The sequence below is a fragment of the Eubalaena glacialis genome, chromosome 18, assembly GCF_028564815.1.
Source record: "Eubalaena glacialis isolate mEubGla1 chromosome 18, mEubGla1.1.hap2.+ XY, whole genome shotgun sequence".
Taxonomy (NCBI): Eukaryota; Metazoa; Chordata; class Mammalia; order Artiodactyla; family Balaenidae; genus Eubalaena; species Eubalaena glacialis.
Window position 1 is genome coordinate 62,275,295 of NC_083733.1, and position 23,787 is coordinate 62,299,081.

The 23,787-nt window shown below is 48.8% G+C and overlaps 1 protein-coding gene across 1 annotated transcript; it reads left to right on the forward strand.

Annotated features, from left to right (window-relative positions):
- Positions 1-9,078: 9,078 nt before the first annotated feature.
- Positions 9,079-20,210, forward strand: LOC133078023 (galactoside alpha-(1,2)-fucosyltransferase 2). Its single transcript, XM_061172878.1, has 2 exons — positions 9,079-9,161; positions 18,615-20,210. The coding sequence occupies exon 2, from the start codon at positions 18,617-18,619 to the stop codon at positions 19,649-19,651; it is 1,035 nt and encodes a 344-aa protein (XP_061028861.1). The 5' UTR covers positions 9,079-9,161; positions 18,615-18,616; the 3' UTR covers positions 19,652-20,210.
- Positions 20,211-23,787: the final 3,577 nt, after the last annotated feature.

The following is a 23,787-nucleotide window of genomic DNA, read 5'->3' on the forward strand; positions in this document are numbered from 1 at the left end:
GGCAGACCTCGTTTTATCGTGCTTTGCTTTATTGCGCTTCAGCAGATACTGCGATTTTTACAAGTGTGGCAACTCTGCCTCCGGCAAGTCCATCAGCGCCGTTTTTCCAATCGCATTTGCTCACTTCATGTCTCTGTGTCACATTTTGGTAGTTCGCGCCATATTTCAAACTTTTTCATTATTATTATAGTTGTTATGGTGATCTGTGATCACTGATCTTTGATGTTATTATTACAAAAAGATTATAACTCGCTGAAGGCTCAGATGATGGTTAACATCTTTTAACACTAAAGTTTTTTCTTTTTTAATATTTATTTATTTTATTTATTTATTTATTTGGGCTGTGCCAGGTCTTAGTTGCGGCACGCGGGATCTTCGTTGCGGCATGCGGGACATTTTTAGCTGCAGCATATGGACTTCTTAGTTGCGGCATGTGGACTCTTAGTTGCGGCATGCATGTGGGATCTAGTTCCCTGACCACAGATCAAACCTGGGCCCCCTGCATTGGGAGCGTGGAGTCTTGCCCACTGGACCACCAGGAAAACCCCAGCACTAAAGTATTTTTAATTGAGCTATGTACATTTTTTAAGACATAATGCTATTGCACACTTAATAGACTACAGTATAGTGTAAACATGATTTTACATGCACTTGGAAACCAAAAAACTTGTGTGACTTGACTTATTGCAATATTTGCTTTACTTCAGTGGTCTCGAACCAAACCCTCCATATTTCCAAGGGATGTCTGTATACATATGTACAGCCTCCACCTAAACACACGCTATAGATACATACATAGAGGCTGGTGGGTAGTTACTGGCTTCCCTTACATTTCATGGCCATCAGTCCAGGACACGAAGTTCTGAAAATCCTTTCCTTCCTCCCTCCCTCCCTCCCTCCCTTCCTTCAACAAATATGTATAGAGCACCTACTATCTACCAAGAAATGTCCTTGGCAGTGAGGACACAGTAGGGGGCAAAACAGACATGCTTCCAGCTCTCAGGGAAGCATGCCACCTTAATGCTGTGTAACAAAAAACCCCAAAACAGAATGGCTTCAACTGCAGAATGTATTGTTTCTAAGTTATAGAGATTGACTGGGTGGTTCTTCTCTCCATGTGAGGTCATCTGAGGTCTCTCATGCAGCTGCCTTCAGCGGGGAGCTTGGTTGGGACACTTGGGTCCCCTCCATGTGGCCTCTCTCCTGAAGGATAGGTGGGCTTCCTCACAGCATGGCAGCTGCATTTCAAGAGAACACGGATCAGTGTTTGAGGAAATGCAGAAGGTGTCTGTGCAGGGCCTTGTTTAGGGTCAGCACCATTGTAGAGGGGCTGAGCCACAGTCACTGCTTACTAGTAATGGTCCCCCTGCTGGTACCCCTCCCACGGGGCCTCACTGCTTATCCACAGCAATCTTCTGAAGCAGGTGCCAGGCTATTTCACAGGCTGGGGAAAGTCAGTCTCTCACCCAGAGTCCCCGAGCTTACATGTGGCACAGTCAGGATTCCAACCTGGGCCCGTGACACCCAGTGTGCCCCTCTTCTGTACTGCTTCCCACTTCTGTGCAGCTAGCCCCACGCAGGTGACAGCCACTTTCAGGTTTGTTAAGTAGGGGTTGGATTGAAGGATGGCAAGGAGCCAGGGTCCCCGAACATCACGTCCTGGGTTCCAATCCCACTCTGCCCACCTCAGCTGTGGGCTCCCAGGAAGGGCGTGAATTCTCTACCTCGGTTTCTCCATCTCTAAGGGCAAGAGGTTCGCAAGAGCACTCACTATGTAAGCGTTGGGCACCCCTGTATTTATTCAACACAAACTTTTTTTTTGAGTTTTATTTTATTTTTTCACATCTTTATTGGAGTATAATTGCTTTACGATGTTGTGCTAGTTTCTGCTGTATAACAAAGTGAATCAGCTATACATAAACATATATCCCCATATCTCCTCCCTCTCGCGTCTCCCTCCCACCCTCCCTATCCCACCCCTCTAGGTGGTCACAAAGCACCGAGCTGATCTCCCTGTGCTTTGCAGCAGCTTCCCACTAGCTAGCTATTTTACATTTGGTAGTGTATATATGTCATTATTAGTCTCTCACTTCATCCCAGCTTCCCCTCCCTCCCTCCACCTCCGCCTTGCCCTCAAGTCCGTTCTCTATGTCTGTGTCTTTATTCCTGCCCTGCCACTAGGTTCATCAGTACCGCTTTTTAAAATTCCATATATATGCGTTAGCATACGGTATTTGTTTTTCTCTTTCTGACTTACTTCACTCTGTTTGACAGATTCTAGGTCCATCCACCTCACAGCAGATAACTCAATTTCTTTCCATTTTATGGCTGAGTAATACTCCATTGTATATGTGTGCCACAACTTCTTTACCCATTCATCTGTTGATGGACATTTAGGTCACTTCCATGTCCTGGCTATTGTAAATAGTGCTGCAATGAACACTGTCAACACAAACTTCTGAGCATTTATTATCAGCAGAAATGGTTCCGGGTGCTGAAGAAGCAGTGAGTGTTCCTTTTAAAAATACAGACTAGGGGCTTCCCTGGTGGCACAGTGGTTAAGAATCCACCTGTCAATGCAGGGGACACAGGTTTGAGCCCTGGCCCAGGAAGATCCCACATGCCGCGGAGCAACTAAGCCCGTGCACCACAACTACTGAGCCCACGAGCCACAACTACTGAAGCCCGCGCGCCTAGAGCCCGTGCTCCACAACAAGAGAAGCCACCGCAATGAGAAGCCCGCGCACCGCAAGGAAGAGTAGCCCCCGCTCGCCGCAACTAGAGAAAGCCGGCGCGCAGCAATGAAGACCCAACGCAGCCAAAAACTAAATAAGTAACTAAATTTATATATAAAGAAAACTTCTTAAGTTAAAAAAAAATACAGACTAAACCCATGTTCATAGCAGCACTATTCACAAGAGCCAGAAGATGGAAGCAATCCAAGTGTCCATCAATGGATGAATGCAGAAACACAATGTGGTCTATACATACAATGGGGTATTACTTAGCCTTAAAAAAGAAGGAGATTCTGAAATAGGCCACAACATGGTTGAACTTGGAGGACGTTGTGCTAAGTGAAATAAACCAGTCACAAAAAGCCAAATACTGTATGATCCCCCTTATACGAGGTACTTAGAAAAGTCAAAACCACAGAACCGGGCTTCCCTGGTGGCGCGGTGGTTGAGAGTCTGCCTGCTAATGCAGGGGACACGGGTTCGAGCCCTGGTCTGGGAAGATCCCACATGCCGCGGAGCAACAGGGCCCGTGAGCCACAACTGCTGAGCCTGCGTGTCTGGAGCCTGTGCTCCGCAACAAGAGAGGCCACGATAGTGAGAGGCCCGCGCACCGCGATGAAGAGTGGCCCCCGCTTGCCGCAACTAGAGGAAGCCCTAGCACAGAAACAAAGACCCAACACAGCGAAATAAATAAATAAATAAAACTCTACCATGAATGTAATAAAAAAAAAAAAAAAAAAAAACCACAGAACCAGAAAGTAGAATGGTGGTTGCCAGAGGTGGTGAGGAGGGAGTACTGGGTATTGTATGGTGGGGACAGAGTTTTAGTTTTTCCAAGATGAAAAGTACTGGAGATTGGCTGCACAGCACTGTGAATATACCTAACACTGGAACTGTACACTTTAAAATGGTTAAGATGGCAAATTTTATGTTAGGTGTATTTTACTATAATTTAAAAACCACATACATCAGATATGGGTTGAGGATTCAAATCCCAGCTCTGCCACTTGCAGGCTGTGTGACTTTGGGCAAGTGACTGCACCTCTCTGTGCCTCAGTTGGCAGTGATCACCTCCTGGAGTGGGGAGGATTAAGCTGTTGATATTGTGCAGCAATAAATAACAGCAATAGGGCTCCTGCCTTCAGGGGCCTACAGCCACTGTAGATATTATGATTCCATTATTATTGTTCTATTATCATTCAAGGTGCAGTATGAATATCAAACAGAGGGTTATGGAGGTTCTTGGTGGCTCAAGAAGTCAGACTAAGCTTTTTTTTTTTTTAATTTTATTTATTTTTGGCTGTGTTCGGTCTTCTTTGCTGTGCACAGGCTTTCTCTAGTTGTAGCGAGTGGGGGCTACTCTTCGTTGCGGTGCGCGGGCTTCTCATTGCGGTGGCTTCTCTTGCTGCGGAGCATGGGCTCTAGCGTGCGGGCTTCAGTAGTTGCAGCATGCGGGCTCAGTAGTCGTGGCACATGGACTTAGTTGCTCTGCGGCATGTGGGATCTTCCCGGACCAGGGCTTGAACCTGTGTCCCCTGCATTGGCAGGTGGATTCTTAACCACTGTGCCACCAGAGAAGTCCCTTTCTTTGGCTTTTCTTTGGCTTATTGTCTATCTCCCCAGTAGAATGTAAACTACATGAGAGCAGACCCTTGTCTGTTTTGTTCACTACTGTGTCTTCAACACCTAAAACAGCACCTGGCACTTAGTAGGCACTCAACAAATATTTGTTGAATGAATGACTATCACCAGACAACTACATCCTTTCTTGAGTTCATGTGGAACTTTACAGAGCTCTATTCAGAGGACCCACCTGACCTACAATTCTCCATAATCAAGTTTCTTAGGGCAAAGTAATCCATGGAGTCAAGATAATAAGATCATCCCGGTTGGACCTGTCTCTGGTGAGTTCCCATGAAAGACTAAGGAAAGCCAGCTCCGGCAGCCAACACACACTAAGCCACTGTACTACCATGAAACAGCCAAAATTTTGAGGTATGTAAATCAGACAGAATTCACCTTCCAAAAGACAGCTCAGGGTGACATTGAGAGCTGAACAAACGGACTGATTGAAAGTCAAATGTAATAAAACTATAGAACACATAGTAGACAGAAAAATGCCCCTCACCCTCCTGCCCAGATGTCCACATCCAAATCCCTGGAACTTGTGCATATGTCACTTGAAGTGGCAAAAAGGACTGTATCTGTGTGTTTATGAACTGTGTCACAATGAGTCGTGGTCCTAAAAACTGAAAAGAACACTGGCCTAGAAAAGTCACATTGTTGAGGTGTGCGGGCTTCTTTTTTTTTTTTTTAATAAATTTATTTATTTACTTTATTTATTTTTGGCTGCATTGGGTCTTCGTTGCTGTACGCGGGCTTTCTCTAGTTGCAGCGAGCGGGGGCTTCTCTTGTTGCGGAGCACGGGCTCTAGGCACGCAGCCTTCAGTAGTTGCAGCACGCGGGCTCAGCAGTTGTGGCTCGCGGGCTCTAGAGCGCAGGCTCAGTAGTTGTGGCACAAGGGCTTAGTTGCTCCACGGCATGTGGGATCTTCCCGGACCAAGGATTGAACTCGTGTCCCCTGCATTGGCAGGCGGATTCTCAACCACTGCACCACCAGGGAAGCCCCAAGAAGTCAGACTAACCTTGATACCCAAATTGCAAAGGCACTGGCCAGGCAAGGGCAAGCGAGGATTTGGGTATGAGTGACTTAGATTGAAACCTGCCTCTATGTCACCTTCTCTGTGTGACCCTGGGCTTTCTCCTTGGCATTCTGAGCTGGGGTGTCTGAAAGGAGCAAAGCAGAAGTCAAAGCAAGACACCTGGCTGCTGAGGCTTGGGGAATTGTGCAAGGAACTTAAATAAATCGAGGCCAGGCTGGGCAGAGGAGGGTTAGGGCCAGTGAGATTGAGGCCGAAAACTCAGCTTCTGTGCACGGAACCGAATCAAACCTCAGAGACAGAGTTTTGGGTGAAGTATTAGAAAAGAATAGCTTTATTGCTTTGCCAGGCAAAGGGGGACACAGTGGGCTTGTGCCTCTCAAAACTGTGTGTCCCAACCTGGGGGGATTCGGTGAGGAGTTTTATAGCAATGGTTCAAGGGCAGGGTTGCTGATAAGGATTAGGGTGTGTGCAGGGCCTGCACTCCTTTGATCTGGTCTCAGGTGGTCTCCTGATGAGCTTTACTGGTTCTTTTAATCTGGCCTCAGGTGGTCTTCTCTGGAATGAAGAATGCTAACATCTTCCATCTCTGGTGGGTTTTAGTTCTGTAAACAGCTCAAAGATATTGTTATGTGTATCCCATGAGGGGGAACCAGGACCCTACCCCAAGGCTGCACTATTGTTTCTTGACTGCTCTTCCCTTGTCTCTGCATCCCCTCCCTTCCCTGATTAGCAACTGTTTGAACCTGCCCTTTGGAACGCAGGGAAGGGGACACAGAAAGGCTTTTGTGCCCAGGAGCCCCACAGGGTCCTGCTTGGTTTCAATATCACAACTGATAATGGCAATAATCAATTTGCCACTTGAAAGTGTATGATACAGTGATTTTCAGCCCACTCATAGTCTTGTACAAGCATCACCACTATCAAATTCCAGAACATTCCCATTCCCTCAAAAAGAAACCGGTACCCAGCGCAGTCATTCCCTATTCCCTGCCTTCCCCAGCCCCTGACAACCACTAACCTACTTTCTGTCCCTCTTGACTTGCCTATTCTGGACATTTCATATAGATATTCATACACTATGAAGCCATTGGTCATGGTGGGAGTTTTTACACTGTGGAGATTGACAATTGCTACCAAGAAGGGTTTTCTTCTCCAGAGAGCTGGTGCTGCTAAGACAGGACAGCAGAAGGGTTAAGACAACAGTTCTCAAATGAGGAGTGCTGTCCCCCAGGGGGCATTTTGGGAATCCATGGGAGCATTTTTTAGTTGTCACGATGGTTTTCTGACACTAGCACAGCACTTAGTGACTGAGGGCCAGGACTACTGAAAGTTACAAGGGGAAGAATCATCCCGCATCCCCATGACTTTTGAACAACCTGTTAGACATTCGTACAGCTGAAAAATCTGTTTATACGTTTCTGAGCCCTGAATCTGCTTTGCATGTATTATAGGTAACCCCACCCACCCCTGCTTCTTTCTTCCACGTCACCGAATCGTTGGGGAAACCGGGTCATTTGTCCTGTAGACTGTGTCCCACGTTCTGGACTTGGCTGATTTCATCCTCATGGTGTTGATTCACTGGTATCCTCCTTCCTCCTATTTTCTGAAAACTGGCGATTACAGTGACAGGCTTGATAGGATTCAGGTTCTTTTTTTTTTTTTTGGCAAGGGAAGGCTGAGGGAGGCATTTGTAGATGGTGGTCCAGGGACCTCCTGTCACTTCACGGGGTAGAGGCGCTGCTTGTTCCTCTTTCAGTGTTAGGACTGCTGGGGGCTCTGCTGATGCCCACCTCACGCCTCCCCAGTAAAATTCTTCATCAGTCTTGCGCCTGAGTTTGGCAGCCATAGACAAGCATTGCCTGGACCCATGATACGCCATTAATGTTATCGAGTGAATCGGGTCCCGCTACTCGCCGCTTACAAAATCAATACAAACGTTGACAGCAAAAGAAAGGTGCCTTTAATCAGAGTGCTGGCAATCTGGGGAGATGGTGGACTCAGTGTCCCCCAAAAAACCACGTCTGAAGATTCTGCCATGAAACTTGTAAGGGAAAGAGGGAAGTAGTCCCAGTTAATCATTGAGATAGGGGGTCAGAGTCGTCACCATCATCCAGCTGTGTGCAGGCTTGTGGACTCTTGTGATCTTCCTCTAGATGTTATCTTCTTCACACAGTTTGATCACACAGTTTGTTCAGGAGATTACTGAAGGGGAAGCTAGGGAAGAGATCTGGTCATCTGTTAATTCTTCATTTCTACTTTTTTTTAAATGAAAGCTTCTTTCTTTCTTTCTTTCTTTCTTTTTTATGGCTGTGTTGGGTCTTTGTTTCTGTGCGAGGGCTTTCTCCAGCTGTGGCAAGTGGGTGCCACTCCTCATCGCGGTGCGCGGGCCTCTCACTATCGCAGCCTCTCTTGTTGCGGAGCACAGGCTCCAGACGCGCAGGCTCAGTAGTTGTGGCTCACGGGCCTAGCTGCTCCGCGGCATGTGGGATCTTCCCAGACCAGGGCTCAAACCCGTGTCCCCTGCATTGGCAGGCAGATTCTCAACCCCTGCGCTACCAGGGAAGCCCCCATTTCTACTTCTTTGATCCACGGAAAGAACCAACAAGTTAGGCAGAGTATTGTGTGATTAAAAGATGTGAGACGTGTGCTTGGGCTGGAGATGAGTGGAGCATGAAGATACCTGGTTTAAAAATTAGTTATAATATAGCTTTGCTAAAGCGACGGGGGGGGGGGCTCCCCTGGTGGCGCAGTGGTTAAGAATCCGCCTGCCAATGCAGGGGACACGGGTTCGAGCCCTGGTCCGGGAAGATCCCACATGACTCGGAGCAACTAAGCCCGTGCACCACAACTATTGAGCCTGTGCTCTAGAGCCCGTGAGCCATAACTACTGAGCCCATGTGCCACAACTACTGAAGCCCATGCGCCTCAATTAGTGAAACCCGCGCTCCTAGAGCCTGTGCTCCGCAACAAGGGAAGCCACCGCAATGAGAAGCCCGCGCACCGCAACGAAGAGTAGCCCCCGCTCGCCGCAACTAGAGAAAGCCCGTTCACAGCAACGAAGACCGAACACAGCCAAAAATAAATAAATAAAATAGATAAATTAAAATAAATAAGTAAAGTGAGAGGGAAAGGGGCTGAGGGTAGTTTCCTGCAAAACGCTGCTCATACCTGGACCCATAACATACCATTAAGAGATGCAAAATGGTCATTTCCTAAGGGAATCTTTGTTGAAATAAGGGAAACTGAGAAGCGTTCTACTTGCCGGGTGTTTTCCAAGATTCCGTCCTGCCTGGTTTCGTATTCCAGCTTCTCCAACTTTCTAGCCGTGTGGCCTTGGGCAAGTTACTTCACCTCTCTGTGTCTCGGTTTTCCTCGCCGTACCATGAGAGGGTGTCCCTCTCAAGGAATTGTTGTGAAGATGGGATCAGGTTGGTTGGCCAGGTAAGTGCTAACAGTTGTTTGCCAAACTAAATAAATGTAGGACGCTGAGAGGACTGGGTCGGGAAGAACCGGGCCCAGCAGGACTCTGTCCCATCTCCTCCAGGCGGCCTTCCGGGCCAGCGTCCTGGCAGCGCGCAGGGAAGAGGGAGGGGCTCCGGTGGCTCAGCCACCCCGCCTCCCTCGGGCTCCGGGTAGATCCTGGGCAGGGTTTTCAGCCACAGGTGCTGGAAGGTTCGGGAGATTCTGATTGAGAAGTCAACCCCAAGGGAACGGAATGCACTGAGCTGCTCGCCGAGCCACTTTGTCGTCCAGCCAGAACCAGGTGAGAGATGGCGACTGGGAGTTCTCCCTGTACCTGCAGCACGCTTGCGTTCACACACACACACACACACACACACACACACACACGACAGAGAGCTGGGAATAGACTTGATCCCAGGGATTCAGCGGCAAGTGGAGACTCAGTTGTCCACTCCTTTGGCCTCTGACCCACTCGGGGCTGCAGCCCCGTCCAGGGGTCTCCGGAAGCAGAGGGTCCATCCCTCCCAGCCCAGGCGCCCACCGCCTCTGCCCCCCAGCACACCGGCCACCTGACCTCTCCGTCAGCCCCCAAGCCAGCCGCCCTCCTCAGCTCCCAACACCTTCCTTCCTGGCAAATATATTACTTGACCTCACCCCCATCCCCTCTGTCACCACCCCTCTCCCCTTCCCCACCCAAGGCCACCAGCTCCCTCCCTCCCTCCTGTCACCCGGTTCCCCGGAACCGAGGCAAACTGAGAACGAAAGGCCAGGACGGGGCCCGCGGTAACTGGAATGTCCTGGTCCCACACGGTAGGCTGCTCCCCGACCTCCGAGACGGACAGCAGGACCCTGGTCAGAGACCCCGGGCTGCAGGCTCCAGCCCCAGGCAAGCCCCCGCCGGGGAGGTGAGCGGATCCCTGACTCCCTAGATTCTATGCTAAGTCGCCGTTTCCATTCCAGGCCTAGCAGAACGCTGGGGATTCCGAAGGTGTAGCCTCACATTTTTGTCTTAAGCTCTTCCCCAGCGTTGTGATTATAGGGTGAACTTCGGGGACAGGGATGGACAGGGCAAACCTGCCCGTGCCCGGCGGCGCGGGTGTGGAGGGGATCCTGCAGCTGGGCAGGGACTGAGCTGGGCACCGGAGCCGACCTGGGGGAGGAGGCGGGAAGGGGGAGGGAAGGGCTTTCAGAGCTCAAGGAATCGGACACGCAAATTACAGGGTGTGATGGGACTGGGCTTCAGGTTGGGGAGAGTTGGGGTTCTGAGCAGAGGAGCCAGTAGGGTGAGCTCTGACGTGGGGACAGAGGCGGGGGAGGAGGGGAGGCACGGAGGCTTCGGCCGGACTCCGAGAGGGGCGGGGATGAGGCCAGGCCTGGGACAGAGGGAAGTAAGTGGACGAGAACGAGAAAGTTTAAAAGAAGCTATCAGCAGATTTGGGTGGCCCCACTTTTCGGAGGGACTTGGAGGCAGAATCCCCCTGCAGAGTTAGGGCAGCCCCTCACGGGATGACTCCCAGGGGACCGGGTGGAGCGAGGGACCTTGACTCCTCCTCTCGCCCCTCCCTGAAGGGTATGATGCAGCTGTAAGGACTGAGGGCAGGTAAGGACATGGACTTCCAGACCTCAGAGGACTAAAGGGAAAGGCAAACTCCTCCCATTTGCCAGAAGCTGTGCAGCCTTAGATTCTGACTGCAGCTGTCGGCTTTCCCCAAGAGCTCACCTCCAATGACCCCCGATGATGTCAGGGGGTGCTGATTTCCAGGTCTCCTCCCCTCCCCAGCTCCCTCTCCCCCCACCCCCCGCACCCCCCCGCCCACCACCCCGCAGCCCTGGCCTTTCCCCAAGCCTGCCACTCACCCGCTCTCTGACCGGTCTCTGAGCCTGTTTCCTTAGCTTTTAAATTGGTGTGTTTATGATCGCAAGATTGTTGTTAAAATTCAGCAAGATGAAGCTGTGAGAACTAGGAGGAAGGGGAGCACGACGACAGGACATTTGGTTCGAGCCCGACATAAATGTGAGTTTGGGGTATTAACCCTGCTCCAGATGAAAGGGACAGCCCATGTGGTCCAGCATTCACTCCACAGCCCTGCAGAGAGGTGCTTTTCTTATTATCCCCACTTTTTGGATGACGACACTGAGAGGCCCTTGGTCAAGGTCACACAGCTAATCAGAGACTCTTGCCACACCCCATAGCGCTTCTCTCCAAACCTAAATCTTTCAAAACCTCGCAGTACGGCCCCCGACTCCCAGACACTGGGTTTCACCCTGTGAGGCTCTCCCCACCTCTTCCTCTTCTCCCCGAAGCCTCGGTCAAGGTCATGGGGTCGAGTTCTGGAGGCCAGTGAGGCTCCTCAGCAGTGGCCAATCCCCCTTCCTGGGTGGGGAGGGGAGAAGCAAACAGGAAGACTGAGAGACATTGTTCTAGAACATTCTGCTTTTCCTTTTACCTTGTCTTTCTGTCTGCTGTAAACAAATTTCGAAGGAACATTCAGGGGCACCCGCTGCCGGTCCAGAATTGAAGAGGTTTGATTGTGAAGGTCTGTGCTTCTAATATTCATTTTTTTAACCTACTAGGTGCTGGGAAATGGAGACCAAAAAAAAAGGGGGGGGGGATATAGGAAAATGAATGAGGCAGGGAGATGTTGGCAGAGACTCACTGAGAGGAGGGAGAAAAAAAAAATGGGGCCAGACAGGGACTGCATTCTTCCTGCCTGTATTTCCTGAGCACCTGCTATGTGCCGAGCCCAGCTTCCGAGGGCTGTAGGGGACACACAGGGGACAAGATGGACACTGTCCCTTCCTTCACAGGAGGAAGTGTGTAATAAAGACACTGAGACTGAGAGATCTCAAAAGGGACTGACCTAGAGAGAGAGAGAGAGAGAGTTGGGGCAGAGCAGGGGCTGGAGGTGGGACCCAGTGGAGGAAGATCCATCCTGCCCGGCAACCTTTTTCTCTCTCCCTCTCTGCTTCTCCTTCTGTCTCTTCTGTTGTCATTCTATTCCTGTCTCTGTCTGTTTCTTTCTCTGTGTCTCTCTTTCTCTGCCTCCATCTTTCTCTGTCTCAGTCTCTTTTTGTCTCTCTCTGTCTCTCTCTCTCTGTCCCTGTCTTTTTCTCCATTTCTTTCTACTTCCCTCTTTCTCTTTTCCTGTCTTTTTCCATCTCTCTCTCTTCCTTCCTTTCCTTCTCTGTCTCCCTTCCTTCCCTCCATCCTTCTGCCTTCCTACAAGCATCCCCCTTGGCCCCCATTGTTCCATGTCCTGAGCTCGGCAAATTTGGAGCCAGACAGAGGCTCCAAGTCTACTCCTTGCCCTTCAAGCTGGAGGAAGGAAGAGAATACCGTGGTGGGAAGAAGGCAGAGGCCACTCCACAGGGAGCTTTCCTCCTCCTCCCTCGACGCTCCCTCTCCCTTCCTCCAGCTATCCTGTCCTCAGAGGGTTCCTCTCCCCCGTCCGGGGCAGAGTCTGAGGAATCCTGTGGGGATCTGGACCTGAATGAAAGTGCTGCATGGCCTTGAGGGAAACCAGGAACCAGGAAGGCATCTGGAGCACAATGATACTTTCACCTCTCCATAGGATCTTTCATCGATTTTTATTCTCAGGCCTGAATTCACTCTTCTGCTCTGACCTGGATTTCTCCAGTTCATCCTAGATATGGGTTAACATACTGCACTAGCTGGGCCCTAAGAGGCCCTTCCACTGCCAAGCCCACAATCAACTGGCCACCCTCTCTGTGCTGCTAACTTCAAATTCCTAAGGGAGAGAACCTGCTTGGTACAACTTATCCTCTTGAGCCAGCACCCACCTGCACACATCACAGATTGGCCAATGGATGGGCCACCCTTGGGCCAACATCATATGATGCACTATGGGCTGTGTTTGCATTTTTCATAAAGACACCCATCCTATTGGATTACAGCCCACCGTAGGATGACCTCATGATAACTTGGTCACCTCTGTAAAGACCCTGTCTCCAAGTAAGGTCACATTCTGAGGTACCAGGGGTTAGGATTTCAATATATCTCTTCTAGAGGGACACAATTCAACCCATAACAGGCTGTAACAAGGTCTATGTGTTGGGCAAGCAAAAATGTACTTCCTTAATGCAGTGCAACTCTTTTTTTTTTTTTTATGAATTTATTTATTTATTTATTTATTTATGGCTGTGTTGGGTCTTCGTTTCTGTGCACGGGCTTTCTTCAGTTGCGGCGAGCAGGGGCTACTCTTCATCGCGGTGCGCGGGCCTCTCACTGTCGCGGCCTCTCCCGTTGAGGAGCACGGGCTCCAAGACGCGCAGGCTCAGTAGTTGTGGCTCACGGGCCCAGCCGCTCCGCGGCATGTGGGATCCTCCCAGACCAGGGCTCGAACCCGTGTCCCCTGCATTGGCAGGCGGATTCCTAACCACTGCGCCACCAGGGAAGCCCTGCAGTGCAACTCTTGATCACCCATCACCCATATTCTTTATCTCATGCCTTCAACTCTATTTTTTTTTTTTTTTTTTTTTGCTACCCACACAGCTTGCGGGATCTTAGTTCCCCAACCAGGGCTTGAACCCCTACCCCCTGCACTGGAAGCGCAGAGTCCTAACCACTGGACTGCCAGGAAATTCCCATCAACTCTATTTTTAAAAAAAAAATCAAATGGCAATCATGGCAGGTGAATCACAGACACACTCACTCACTCCCCAGAAGGGTAATCCCCAAAGTCAGCTCTGTGTATTGTATCTGATTCTGATGGTACGGAGCTACTTTAGTTGGTCTCAGGATTCACAGCCTCTCATGAAATTGATTCCTCCTCTAGGTCTGCCCTAGAGGACCTAGAGGAGGATCATCCCAATACTATGATCTGTGGTCTAAATGCTAGATTTGACCATTACCCATACGCCCAACAGGAAAAGTGGAAACCCACTGGTCCCTGGCCCAGAGCCCATACAGAACATCACCTTTTGCTTTGTATGTGATAATATCAAAAATTTACTGCACGTGTATGTGTGCCAGGCACTGTTTTAATCCTCAGAAAGGTGACGTCATTTGTCCAGAATCACACGGCTAATGACTATAGGAGCCAAAATCCAGTCCGCAGCAGGAGGGTGTGCACTTAAGCCCAGAGAGATGTGTCCTCTCCAAGTCACCGAGTCAAGTACACTCCATGCAGGGCTGAGTGGAGGCTTCACTTTCTGTGGCCTTGAGAAAGCGGCCTTATCTGGAGCCTGTGGGCAATGAGGCTGAGACTTTCGTGAGCCAAAACTGAGCTTTGAAATAAACCTTATTCAGCAAACCCAGCCTCCCTGGCTCCTTTCTTTCAATGCGGAAGGGGCTAGAGGAGGTTGTCCCACCCAGAAGTCTATTTCTGGTTGTGCTCAACACCTGGGGACACCCAAAGGTCCCACACCCCCCGCTGAGTTGGTTCAATTCAAATCCAGGCATCTAGTTGACAAGCCTGAGTCTCTTCTGGAAAGAGAACCCTCCTGTGATCTTAATGGACTCAGAGGGTTTCAGAGACTTATAAATCAGAAGCAGGGATGTTGCTACATTAGGTCTTGTGCTAACTCTTCTCAGCCATAATGAACCCTAAAGGACCACACCGGAATAGCTTCTGGAAGCTTCCCAGCTTCAATCAGGTCACACCTAGCTTGATTTAGCCCCAATGTTCTCTTCTTAATGGCCATTTGGTTCAACAGTTTGACCAGGAACACAAGCCCTAGACCAAATCAAATAGAAACCTTTACGTCTAACCTACTTTGGTGCAGAGCTTCCAGGATATGCTGTCATTAAAACCTGCTCAGGAGGAAGGGATTTTTTTTAACCTGGGTGGGAACCTCATATTCACAGAGAAGGAGGAGGGAAGCCTTTGGAAGAGCTGAGAGAACAGAAAGCCATCTTTCCTGGGATATCCTCCCAGATATCGGCATTCCCATTCACTCAGAGCCCAAGCTTGCTCAGTCAGTGGCCAGACCTGGACTTTCCCTGCGGCAACATGTGTTGGTCCAGCCTAGACTGCAGAAGGACAAAGCCCATCAATCATTTCTAGATGGGATCTTAGCAACAATAAGGCGTTAACTGTGATGACGTTAAGTAAGGATTTTTCTGCTTTTCCTTGCTGGCTTCTAGCTACATAATGGGGAGTCAGAACCAATTCATTTCCTGCTTTTCTTTACTTATGCTCAGCAACCATATCTTCAAAGTCTCATCCTTTCGGGGTCTTTGATTTGTTCTAAACAATCTCAGCCAACAGCTTAATTAACTGCTTCACTCTACAAACCACTGGGTCAAGATTTATGACCCAAGATGGGGAATCCTCAATGCCCTGGACCTCCTATAATGATGTCACAGGAGAACGTGTTGTGAGAGGATTGTCATGTCCCAGGTCTCGGGTGAGTCTCTGGGACGGGCCACCAAATGAGGGTCCTTGGCTTTGCACAGGAAAGAATTCAAGAGCGAGCCATAGTAAAGTGAAAGCAAGTTTATTTAGAGAGATACACATTCCATAGGCAGAATGCAGACCATCTCAGAAGGTGAGAGTGGCTCCAAGATATGGGGTGGTTAGTTTTTATGGGCTGGGAAATTTCATAGGCTAAGAAGTGGGAGGATTATTCCACCTATTTTGGAGAAGGGACAGAGATTTCCAGGAACTGGACCATCGCCCACTTTTTGGGCTTTTATGGTCAGCCACGGAACTGTCATGGCCCTTGTGGGTGTGTCATTTAGCATATACTAATGTATTACAATGAGCATATAATGAGGCTCAGGGTCAACTGGAAGTCGAATCTTCCGCCATCTTGGACCTAACTGGTTCTAACCAGTTTTTGTCACACCCTGTTTTTCTCAATGGCTGTGTCATTCTTTAAGGGTGTGCCCTGCCCCCTTCCCTCCTGTCTCAATACCATAGTGAGCCCATGTGTTTTCAGGAGGTCTGTCCTATGTATGCAACCACCCTAACTCCTGGAACTAGCTTCTGTTGTAACCAGAGTTGAAAGGAACAGGTTGTACTTGTTCAAATATAAGCAGATTTTCTGGGATTTCTTGACCAGTAGTTGAAGTTCCTTTGAGGTGTCTGCACATCTCTTCAGGTATCTTCTGGTTACTGGCTTCCTCTGCTTCAGCCTCCAACTGATATGTCCCAGCCACACCTACCTCTATTCTCCCTTTCAAGATTACCTGCTGTGGTTTCATAGAATGATCTTTGGTGTTTGTCCCAGCCACACCTACCTCTACTCTCCCTTTCAAGATTACCTGCTGTGGTTTCATAGAATGATCTTTGGTCTTTGTCCCCAGTTCCTGGCACATAGCACCTAATATCCTTGGCATTTTCTCATTGATAAGTCATAGGACTTGATGAGGCAACTCTTGCCAGCCCTCTAGGTGGCTTCAGGATGGGAGCTGGTCAGCAGAAAGACCAAGCCTTCATTAGAAGATTGGCACTTTTCAGCTCTGGCGGGGGGAGACGGACCAGAGATTGAGCAAATCACCAGTGGCCAAATGATTTAATCAATCGTGCCTACATAATGATACCTCCAAAAAAACCCTGAATAATGGGTTTCAGGAAGCCTCTGAGTTAGCAAACATGAGCCAGGAGGGTGGTCTACCCCAACTCCAAGGGGACAGAAGCTCTGTGCTCAGGACCCTTCTGGACCTCCTCCTATGGACCTCTTCTTCTGACTACTCATTTGTCTCCCTTATAATTAACTAGTAAACATAAATAAAGTGTCTTCCTGAGTTCTGTGAGCCATTCTAGCAAATTATCAAGCCTGGTAGTTTCCTGGTCATGGGAATCCCCGATCTATGACTGGTCAGTCAGAGTATGAATGGCCCTGGACTTGAGATTGGTGTCTGAAGTTGGGGGCAGTCTTCTGGAGCTGAACTGTTTCACTTGTGGGATCTGATACTAAGTCCAGGAAGACAGTGTCAGATTTGACTTGAATTGTTGGACACCCGAATGGCATCAGGAGGAAAAAACTCTCACCTACCAACTGCCTTCTGAGCCTTTTAATAAAAATATTCAAAAGAGTGAATTGGCCAACTCGTCTTTCAGAGCCAGCCTACACTTGTCAAGACCTTAACCAAGGAAAGGAGAAGCCACTGTGGAGCCAGACATCTATCTCAAGTTCAGTCATCTCTGGCCAGGAGGGTGGACAGGTCAAGCTCTTGATGGGCAGGGCAATTTCCCATCAAAGGGGATATAGATAGGCAGGACATGCAGAGATGGACATCTCTAGAAACTGGATCCCGGGCTTCCCTGGTGGCGCAGTGGTTGAGAATACGCCTGCCAGTGCAGGGGACACGGGTTCGATCCCTGGTCTGGGAAGAGCCCACATGCCGCAGAGCAACTAAGCCAGAGCGCCACAACTACTGAAGCCCGCGAGCCACAACTACTGAAGCCCGCATGCCTAGAGCCCGTGCTCCACAACAAGAGAAGCCACCGCAATGAGAAGCCCGCGCACTACAATGAAGAGTAGCCCCCGCTCGCTGCAACTAGGGAAAGCCTGTGCACAGCAACGAAGACCCAACACAGCCAAAAAAATAAAAACAAATAAATAAATTTATAAAAAAAAGGAAACTGGATCCCCAGTAAATAGTAGGTTTGTACACTTGAACTCATTATATATAGACAGCCACACATGTATACTTACAGTCTATAAACACCCACATTTCAACATACAATGTGTATACACGTAATGTATGCATAGCGTCACATATACACACATGCCATTTGTTCACAGTCACCTGCACACCATATATATCGTACACACTCCTATATGTACACAATACAAATATCACTCAGAGATATTTTGAGTTTGGTTTCAGACCACCACAATACAGCAAATATGACAACAAAGTCACACAATTTTTTTTGGTTTCCCAGTGCATATAAAAGTTGTGTTTACCCTGTACTGTAGTCTATTAAATGTGCAATAGCTTTATATCTAAAAAAACCCAATGTACATACCTTAATTTAAAACACCTGATTTAAAAAAAAAAAAGACCTGGTGAATGAAAAATAAATATTGTATTAGATTTAAAAAAACAAAAACAACAAAAACAAAAAAAAAAAACCTGATTGCGGGACTTCCCTGGTGGTCCAGTGGTTAAGACTGTCCTGTCACTGCAGGGGGCACGGGTTCCATCCCTGGTGGGGGAAGTAAGATCCCACATGCCACGCGCTGTGGCCAAAAGATTAAAAAAAAACAAACAAACAACTTCATCAGTCTAGACACTTAAGATCTGCATACTTTATGTGTGAAATAAAAATTTAAAAAAACGCCTGATTGCTAAAAAATGCTAACCGTCATCTGAAAATGCAGGCTTGCCACAAACCTTCAATTTGTAAAAAATGCAGTATCTGCGAAGTGCCATAGAATCAGGTGTGCCTGTATATACACAACCGTACAATACAATGTACACCTGTCCATTCACCTGCACACAATTCCACACTCACATATGTACACAACATATAAATACCCATATATACTCATACAACGCACATGCCATGGGTGTCTCTATACATACAGTGCATATACACATGTAAACATGCACATATGAGTCCAGTGGAGACACAGCCACATAACACACACTCCAGAGCTGTACCTGCATACATGTAACCCGAGCATTCACACTCATTTCCATGCACACGCAAAGTAGATCCACACGTACGTACATCCACGCAATGTCTGCACGGACAACTGCGCTGCCAGCTTCATGCACTACCCCAGGGCCTCCGTCCCCTGAGCTAACCGTTTCCTGCTCTCCCTCTCCTAACAGCCATGCTCAGCACACAGGCACCTTTCTTCTTCCCCACGGCCCCATTCATCCTCTTTGTCTTCACGGCTTCCACCGTATTTCACCTTCAGCAGAGGCTAGCGAAGATTCAGCCCACACGGGAGTTACAGACGCTGGAGCCGGCAACCAAGGAATCTCCCTCGAGCACCCAGTGGAGCCCCCAGCCGAAGGGCATGTGGACGGTCAATGCCATAGGCCGCCTGGGGAACCAGATGGGGGAGTACGCCACCCTGTACGCCCTGGCCAAGATGAACGGGCGGCCGGCCTTCATCCCACCCCAGATGCACAGCACGCTGGCCCCCATCTTCAGAATCACCCTCCCCGTCCTGCACGACACCACGGCCAGCAGGATCCCCTGGCAGAACTACCACCTGAACGACTGGATGGAGGAGCGGTACCGACACATCCCGGGCAAGTACGTGCGCCTCACCGGCTACCCCTGCTCTTGGACCTTCTACCACCACCTCCGCGCCGAGATCCTGCAGGAGTTCACCCTGCACGACCACGTGCGCGAGGAGGCCCAGAATTTCCTGCGGGGTCTGCAGGTGAATGGGAGCCGGCCGAGCACCTACGTAGGGGTCCACGTGCGCCGGGGGGACTACGTCCACGTTATGCCCAACGTGTGGAAGGGCGTGGTGGCCGACCGGCGATACCTGCAGCAGGCCCTGGACTGGTTCCGGGCTCGCTACCGCTCCCCCATCTTCGTGGTCACCAGCAACGGCATGGCCTGGTGTCGGGAAAACATTGAGGCCTCCCGCGGGGATGTGGTCTTTGCCGGCAATGGCATTGAGGGCTCACCCGCCAAGGATTTTGCATTGCTCACGCAATGTAATCACACCATCATGACCATTGGGACGTTTGGGATCTGGGCCGCCTACCTAGCAGGTGGAGAGACCATCTACCTGGCCAATTATACCCTCCCAGACTCTCCCTTCCTCAAAGTCTTTAAGCCAGAGGCAGCCTTCCTGCCAGAGTGGATTGGGATCGCGGCAGACCTGTCCCCACTCCTCAAGCACTGATGTTAGCTGGTCCTCAGCACTCCATTCTCCTTTTCTGGCTCCCCCAAGATCTGTTCCAAGGTATGAGGAGCACATTATTACATGTTCCAGAACACTTCCCTCTTGTACCATAATGCTTCAGGCTACAAGTAACAGAAGTCCCAATTAACTTGTTTAAATAACATGTTCATGTGTCTCACACAACAGGACCAGAGGTGGCACATCTCCAGGGTTAATTTAGCAGCTCAACAAGACCCCAGTTCTGGGACTTCCCTGGTGGCGCAGTGGTTAGGAGTCTGCCTACCAATGCAGGGGACATGGGTTTGAGCCCTGGTCCAGGAAAATCCCACATGCTGCTGCAGCAGCTAAGCCAGTGCGCCACAACTACTGAGCCTGCGCTCTAGAGCCCGCAAGCCACAACTACTGAGCCTATGTGCCACAACTACTGAGCCTGCGCGCCTAGAGCCCGTGCTGCTCAACAAGAGAAGCCACCACAATGAGAAGCCCATGCATGACAGCAAAGAGTAGCCCCTGTTCACCGCAACCAGAGAAAGCCCGTGCGCAGCAACGAAGACCTAATGCAGCCAAAAATAAATAAATAAAATAAATAAATTTTTTAAAAAATAAAAATAAGTCAAAAAAAAAAAAAGACCCCAGTTCTATCCATCATGTTGAACTGCCATAATTTCTTAAATCAGCTCCCACATGCTCCCCTTGGTCCCAAGGAAGCTGCCACATACTCAGGTGTCACACAGATATCCTTTTCCCAAGGCAGCAAAAAGAGGTTTGTTCTTATCTTAGGTCCCTTCTGAAGAGTGTGGGAAACCTTCCAAATCCTCCAGCAACTGGCCCCATGTCTCATTGACCAGAAGTGTGTCACATGCCCCCTGACCCCTTATAAGGCATGGTGAATGAGACCCTGGGATTGACCTAGCTTCAGATCAATAAATCTTTGCCCCCTGCAGCTGGGGAGTTGATCAGCTTCCTCTGAAGGACATGGTGGCTTGCAGTAAGAAAATTGGGGTGCTTTTACCACGGAAGAAGGGAGGAATGTCTGTAGGGTGCAAAACAGGGAAACCCTGGATTATTGTGCAAGTTGGTCACTACACAAAGGTCCCTGGACAAGGAGGCAAGTGGGGCTTAAGTAGAGCCTACAGTCTGCTCTCCAAGCCATGTGTCCCTGGGACTGTGTCCACCCAGAGGGCTCACTTTTTTCTAATTAGTCCACCCAGAGTGGGGACCTTTTGCCCAGTTTTCACAAGAGAGCCATATTGGCTAGTAGTTGGTGTGAATCCAAGACCTTGTGCCCCACCTCTGCAACCCTGGCTTCTGGGGACTACGATGATTATTGTTGAGAACTCAGAGACCAGCATGGCTCAGTGAACTTGACGAGAGTCTATTCATTCTCTTAGTACCTGTAGTGATGAACCTAACAGGATCCCTGCTCTCAAGGACTGCGTTAACAAAACATAGTGGCTTAAAGTGACAGCAATTAATTACTTCCCACCAGTCTGTGGGTCAGCTGGGTGATTCTCTGCTCCAGTGCAATGTTGGCTGAGTGCTTTTATGCAGCTGCATTTAGTGGCGCTCATTTGGAATATCCTGCAAGACAGGCTAGCTTGGACTCCCTCACAACATGGCTTTCAAGTTGTTTGCTGAAACACTTACTCTTGGAGTCCTCAGTCGTCATCATCGTGTAAGAAGTCCAGCTATCTGAAGCAACCATGCTGTGAGGAGGCCCAAACTCAATGAGAGGCCACAGATTAACAGTCTCAGCTGAGGCCAGCTTCAAGTCATCCCAGCCCACACATCAGACATGTGAGTGTAGAAGCCTCCAGATGATTCCACAGTTGTTCCAGTCTACCTAGCGTTTAGAGTGATCCAGCCGAGGCTCCTGACAACATGTTGCAGAGACAAGCCATATCTGAATTCCTGATTCACAGATTCTGTGAGCACAACACTCTGATTGTTTTATGCCACTAAGTTTTGGGATAATCTGTTAGGCAGCCATAAATAACTGGATAACAAACTAAATAGATTAGTCTCTGCATTTGCAAAATCTTTTATGACTTTGGCATGAAGTAGGCCAACATGCACATCCTCACCTGACTTGAGATCCCACGTGCAAAGTCCTGTGGCGGGGTGGGGGGTAGTCTAGTTATACATGAGAGTGAAATGAGACCAGTGTGACTGGAGCACTTGGAGACAGACATAGGTGGAGAAGTTAGCAGGGTGGGACCATGAAATGCCTTGTCGACCATGATGAGGACTTTGGGTTTTATTCTAAGACCAATGGGAAGCCATCAGAGGGCTTTAATTAGGGGAGTAATATGATCTGATTTGCTGTGTGGACATATCTGGCTGCTATGTGGAGATAGGGCTGTAAGGGCAAGGATGGAGACAAAGAGACCAGTGAGAAGGCTACTGTAACACTTCCAGCATGCAGAGACGGTGAACCATGGAGGTAATGGTGAAATAGAAGTCTCATTTCAAGGGCCCAACAGAAACTCCTAGTGTCTCTCTGCCACAGTTTGACATTCCTGAAAAAGATAATCTGATTGGCTCAATCGGATTGATATTTGAGTCAGGCATCCACCATGAGTCAATTACCTGAGATCATGGGGAGGGGGGGTCACCTAATACAAACACGGCCACCATATTTGTAAGGGAGCTGATTCAAGAAAAGGTAATGAAAGAATACCCTAAGAATTGGGAAGATGCTGGGACTTCCCTGGTGGTCCAGTGGTTAAGACTCCACGCTTCCGAGCAACTAGGCCCGTGAGCCACAACTACTGAGCCTGCGCGTCTGGAGCCTGTGCTCCGCAACAAGAGAGGCTGCGATAGTGAGAGGCCCGCGCATCGCGATGAAGAGTGGCCCCCGCTTGCCGCAACTACAGAAAGCCCTCGCACAGAAACGAAGACCCAACACAGCCAAAAATAAATAATAAATAAATAATAAATAAATTAAAAAAAAAAAGACTCCACGCTTCCACTGCAGGGGGCACGGGTTCCATCCCTGGTGAGGGAACTAAGATCCCACATGACGAACGGTGTGGCCAAAAAAAAAAAAAAAAAAATTGGGAGGAAGCTCCAAAAATGGGTACAAAGGAAAAAAAGGTTTGCCACTCACATTTCAGTGACTGAAGAAAGTCATGTGGTCATACCCAATTTCAAAGAGGTGTCGATGAAAAATTAATCAGAGGACCTAAGAAAGAAATGGAAAATTTTATTTGGGCCAAATTTGAGGATTATAACCAGGGAAGAGCATCTCAGAAAGCTCTGAGAACTGTTCCACCGGTTAGAAATCAAGGCACAGTTATATAAGTTTTTTTGAGACAGAGGCCTGTACATCAAATGATGTGTTATTGACAGTTTACGTAATCCAGATCTAAGCGGCATCCTGGTGGGTCATGTGACGCCTTACGAGATCAAGAAGGAATGTTATCTTTTAAGGAGTTGTCTTGTTAGTGCTAGGAGAATGTCGCTCTTTATGACTGAGCAGGGATTCCTGCCCATGGGGGAGGGGGAGTTTGTCAATGGGTAATGCAGACACGCAATGCACACTGGGGGGAGAGGAGAGGCCAAAGGGCAGAGAAGAATCTTTTTTTTTTTTTTTTAACATCTTTATTGGCGTATAATTGCTTTACAATGCTGTGTTAGTTTCTGCTTTATAACAAAGTGAATCAGTTATACATATACATATGTTCCCATATCTCTTCCCTCTTGCATCGAGAAGAATCTTTATGTTTAAATTTTTCTCATCTTGCCATAATACATGAATTTTATTTCACAGAGGGCAAGCAAGAGCAACCTGCCCACATGCCCCAGATTTATGCATGGCTCTAACGACTACCACACATCCCCTTGCAGGCCTCTTCAGTCTCTCTGGGTGGTTCTCTTAGGGCCTCTTTCTTGTGGCTTGGTACCCATGGAATGGGATGCCACAGTACTTACTAGGCTAATAGGTTTCTCGGTAACTCTATTTAAGGATTCCCCTTTCAAATTTCCAGCCTTATTTTATACAACTTGAATGGGTGGTGGTCACTGGACCAGGTTTTGCTATTTAAAACAAAAGAAAAGAAATTCTATGTTCATTTATTATTCATCATTCTCTATTTTCTTCATGTACATTTAAAAATGTATTGGGGGGCACATTT

Bases quoted from the DNA above. Each gene is read 5' to 3' on its own strand.
- LOC133078023 (XM_061172878.1), top strand. From the start codon at position 18,617: ATGCTCAGCACACAGGCACCTTTCTTCTTCCCCACGGCCCCATTCATC.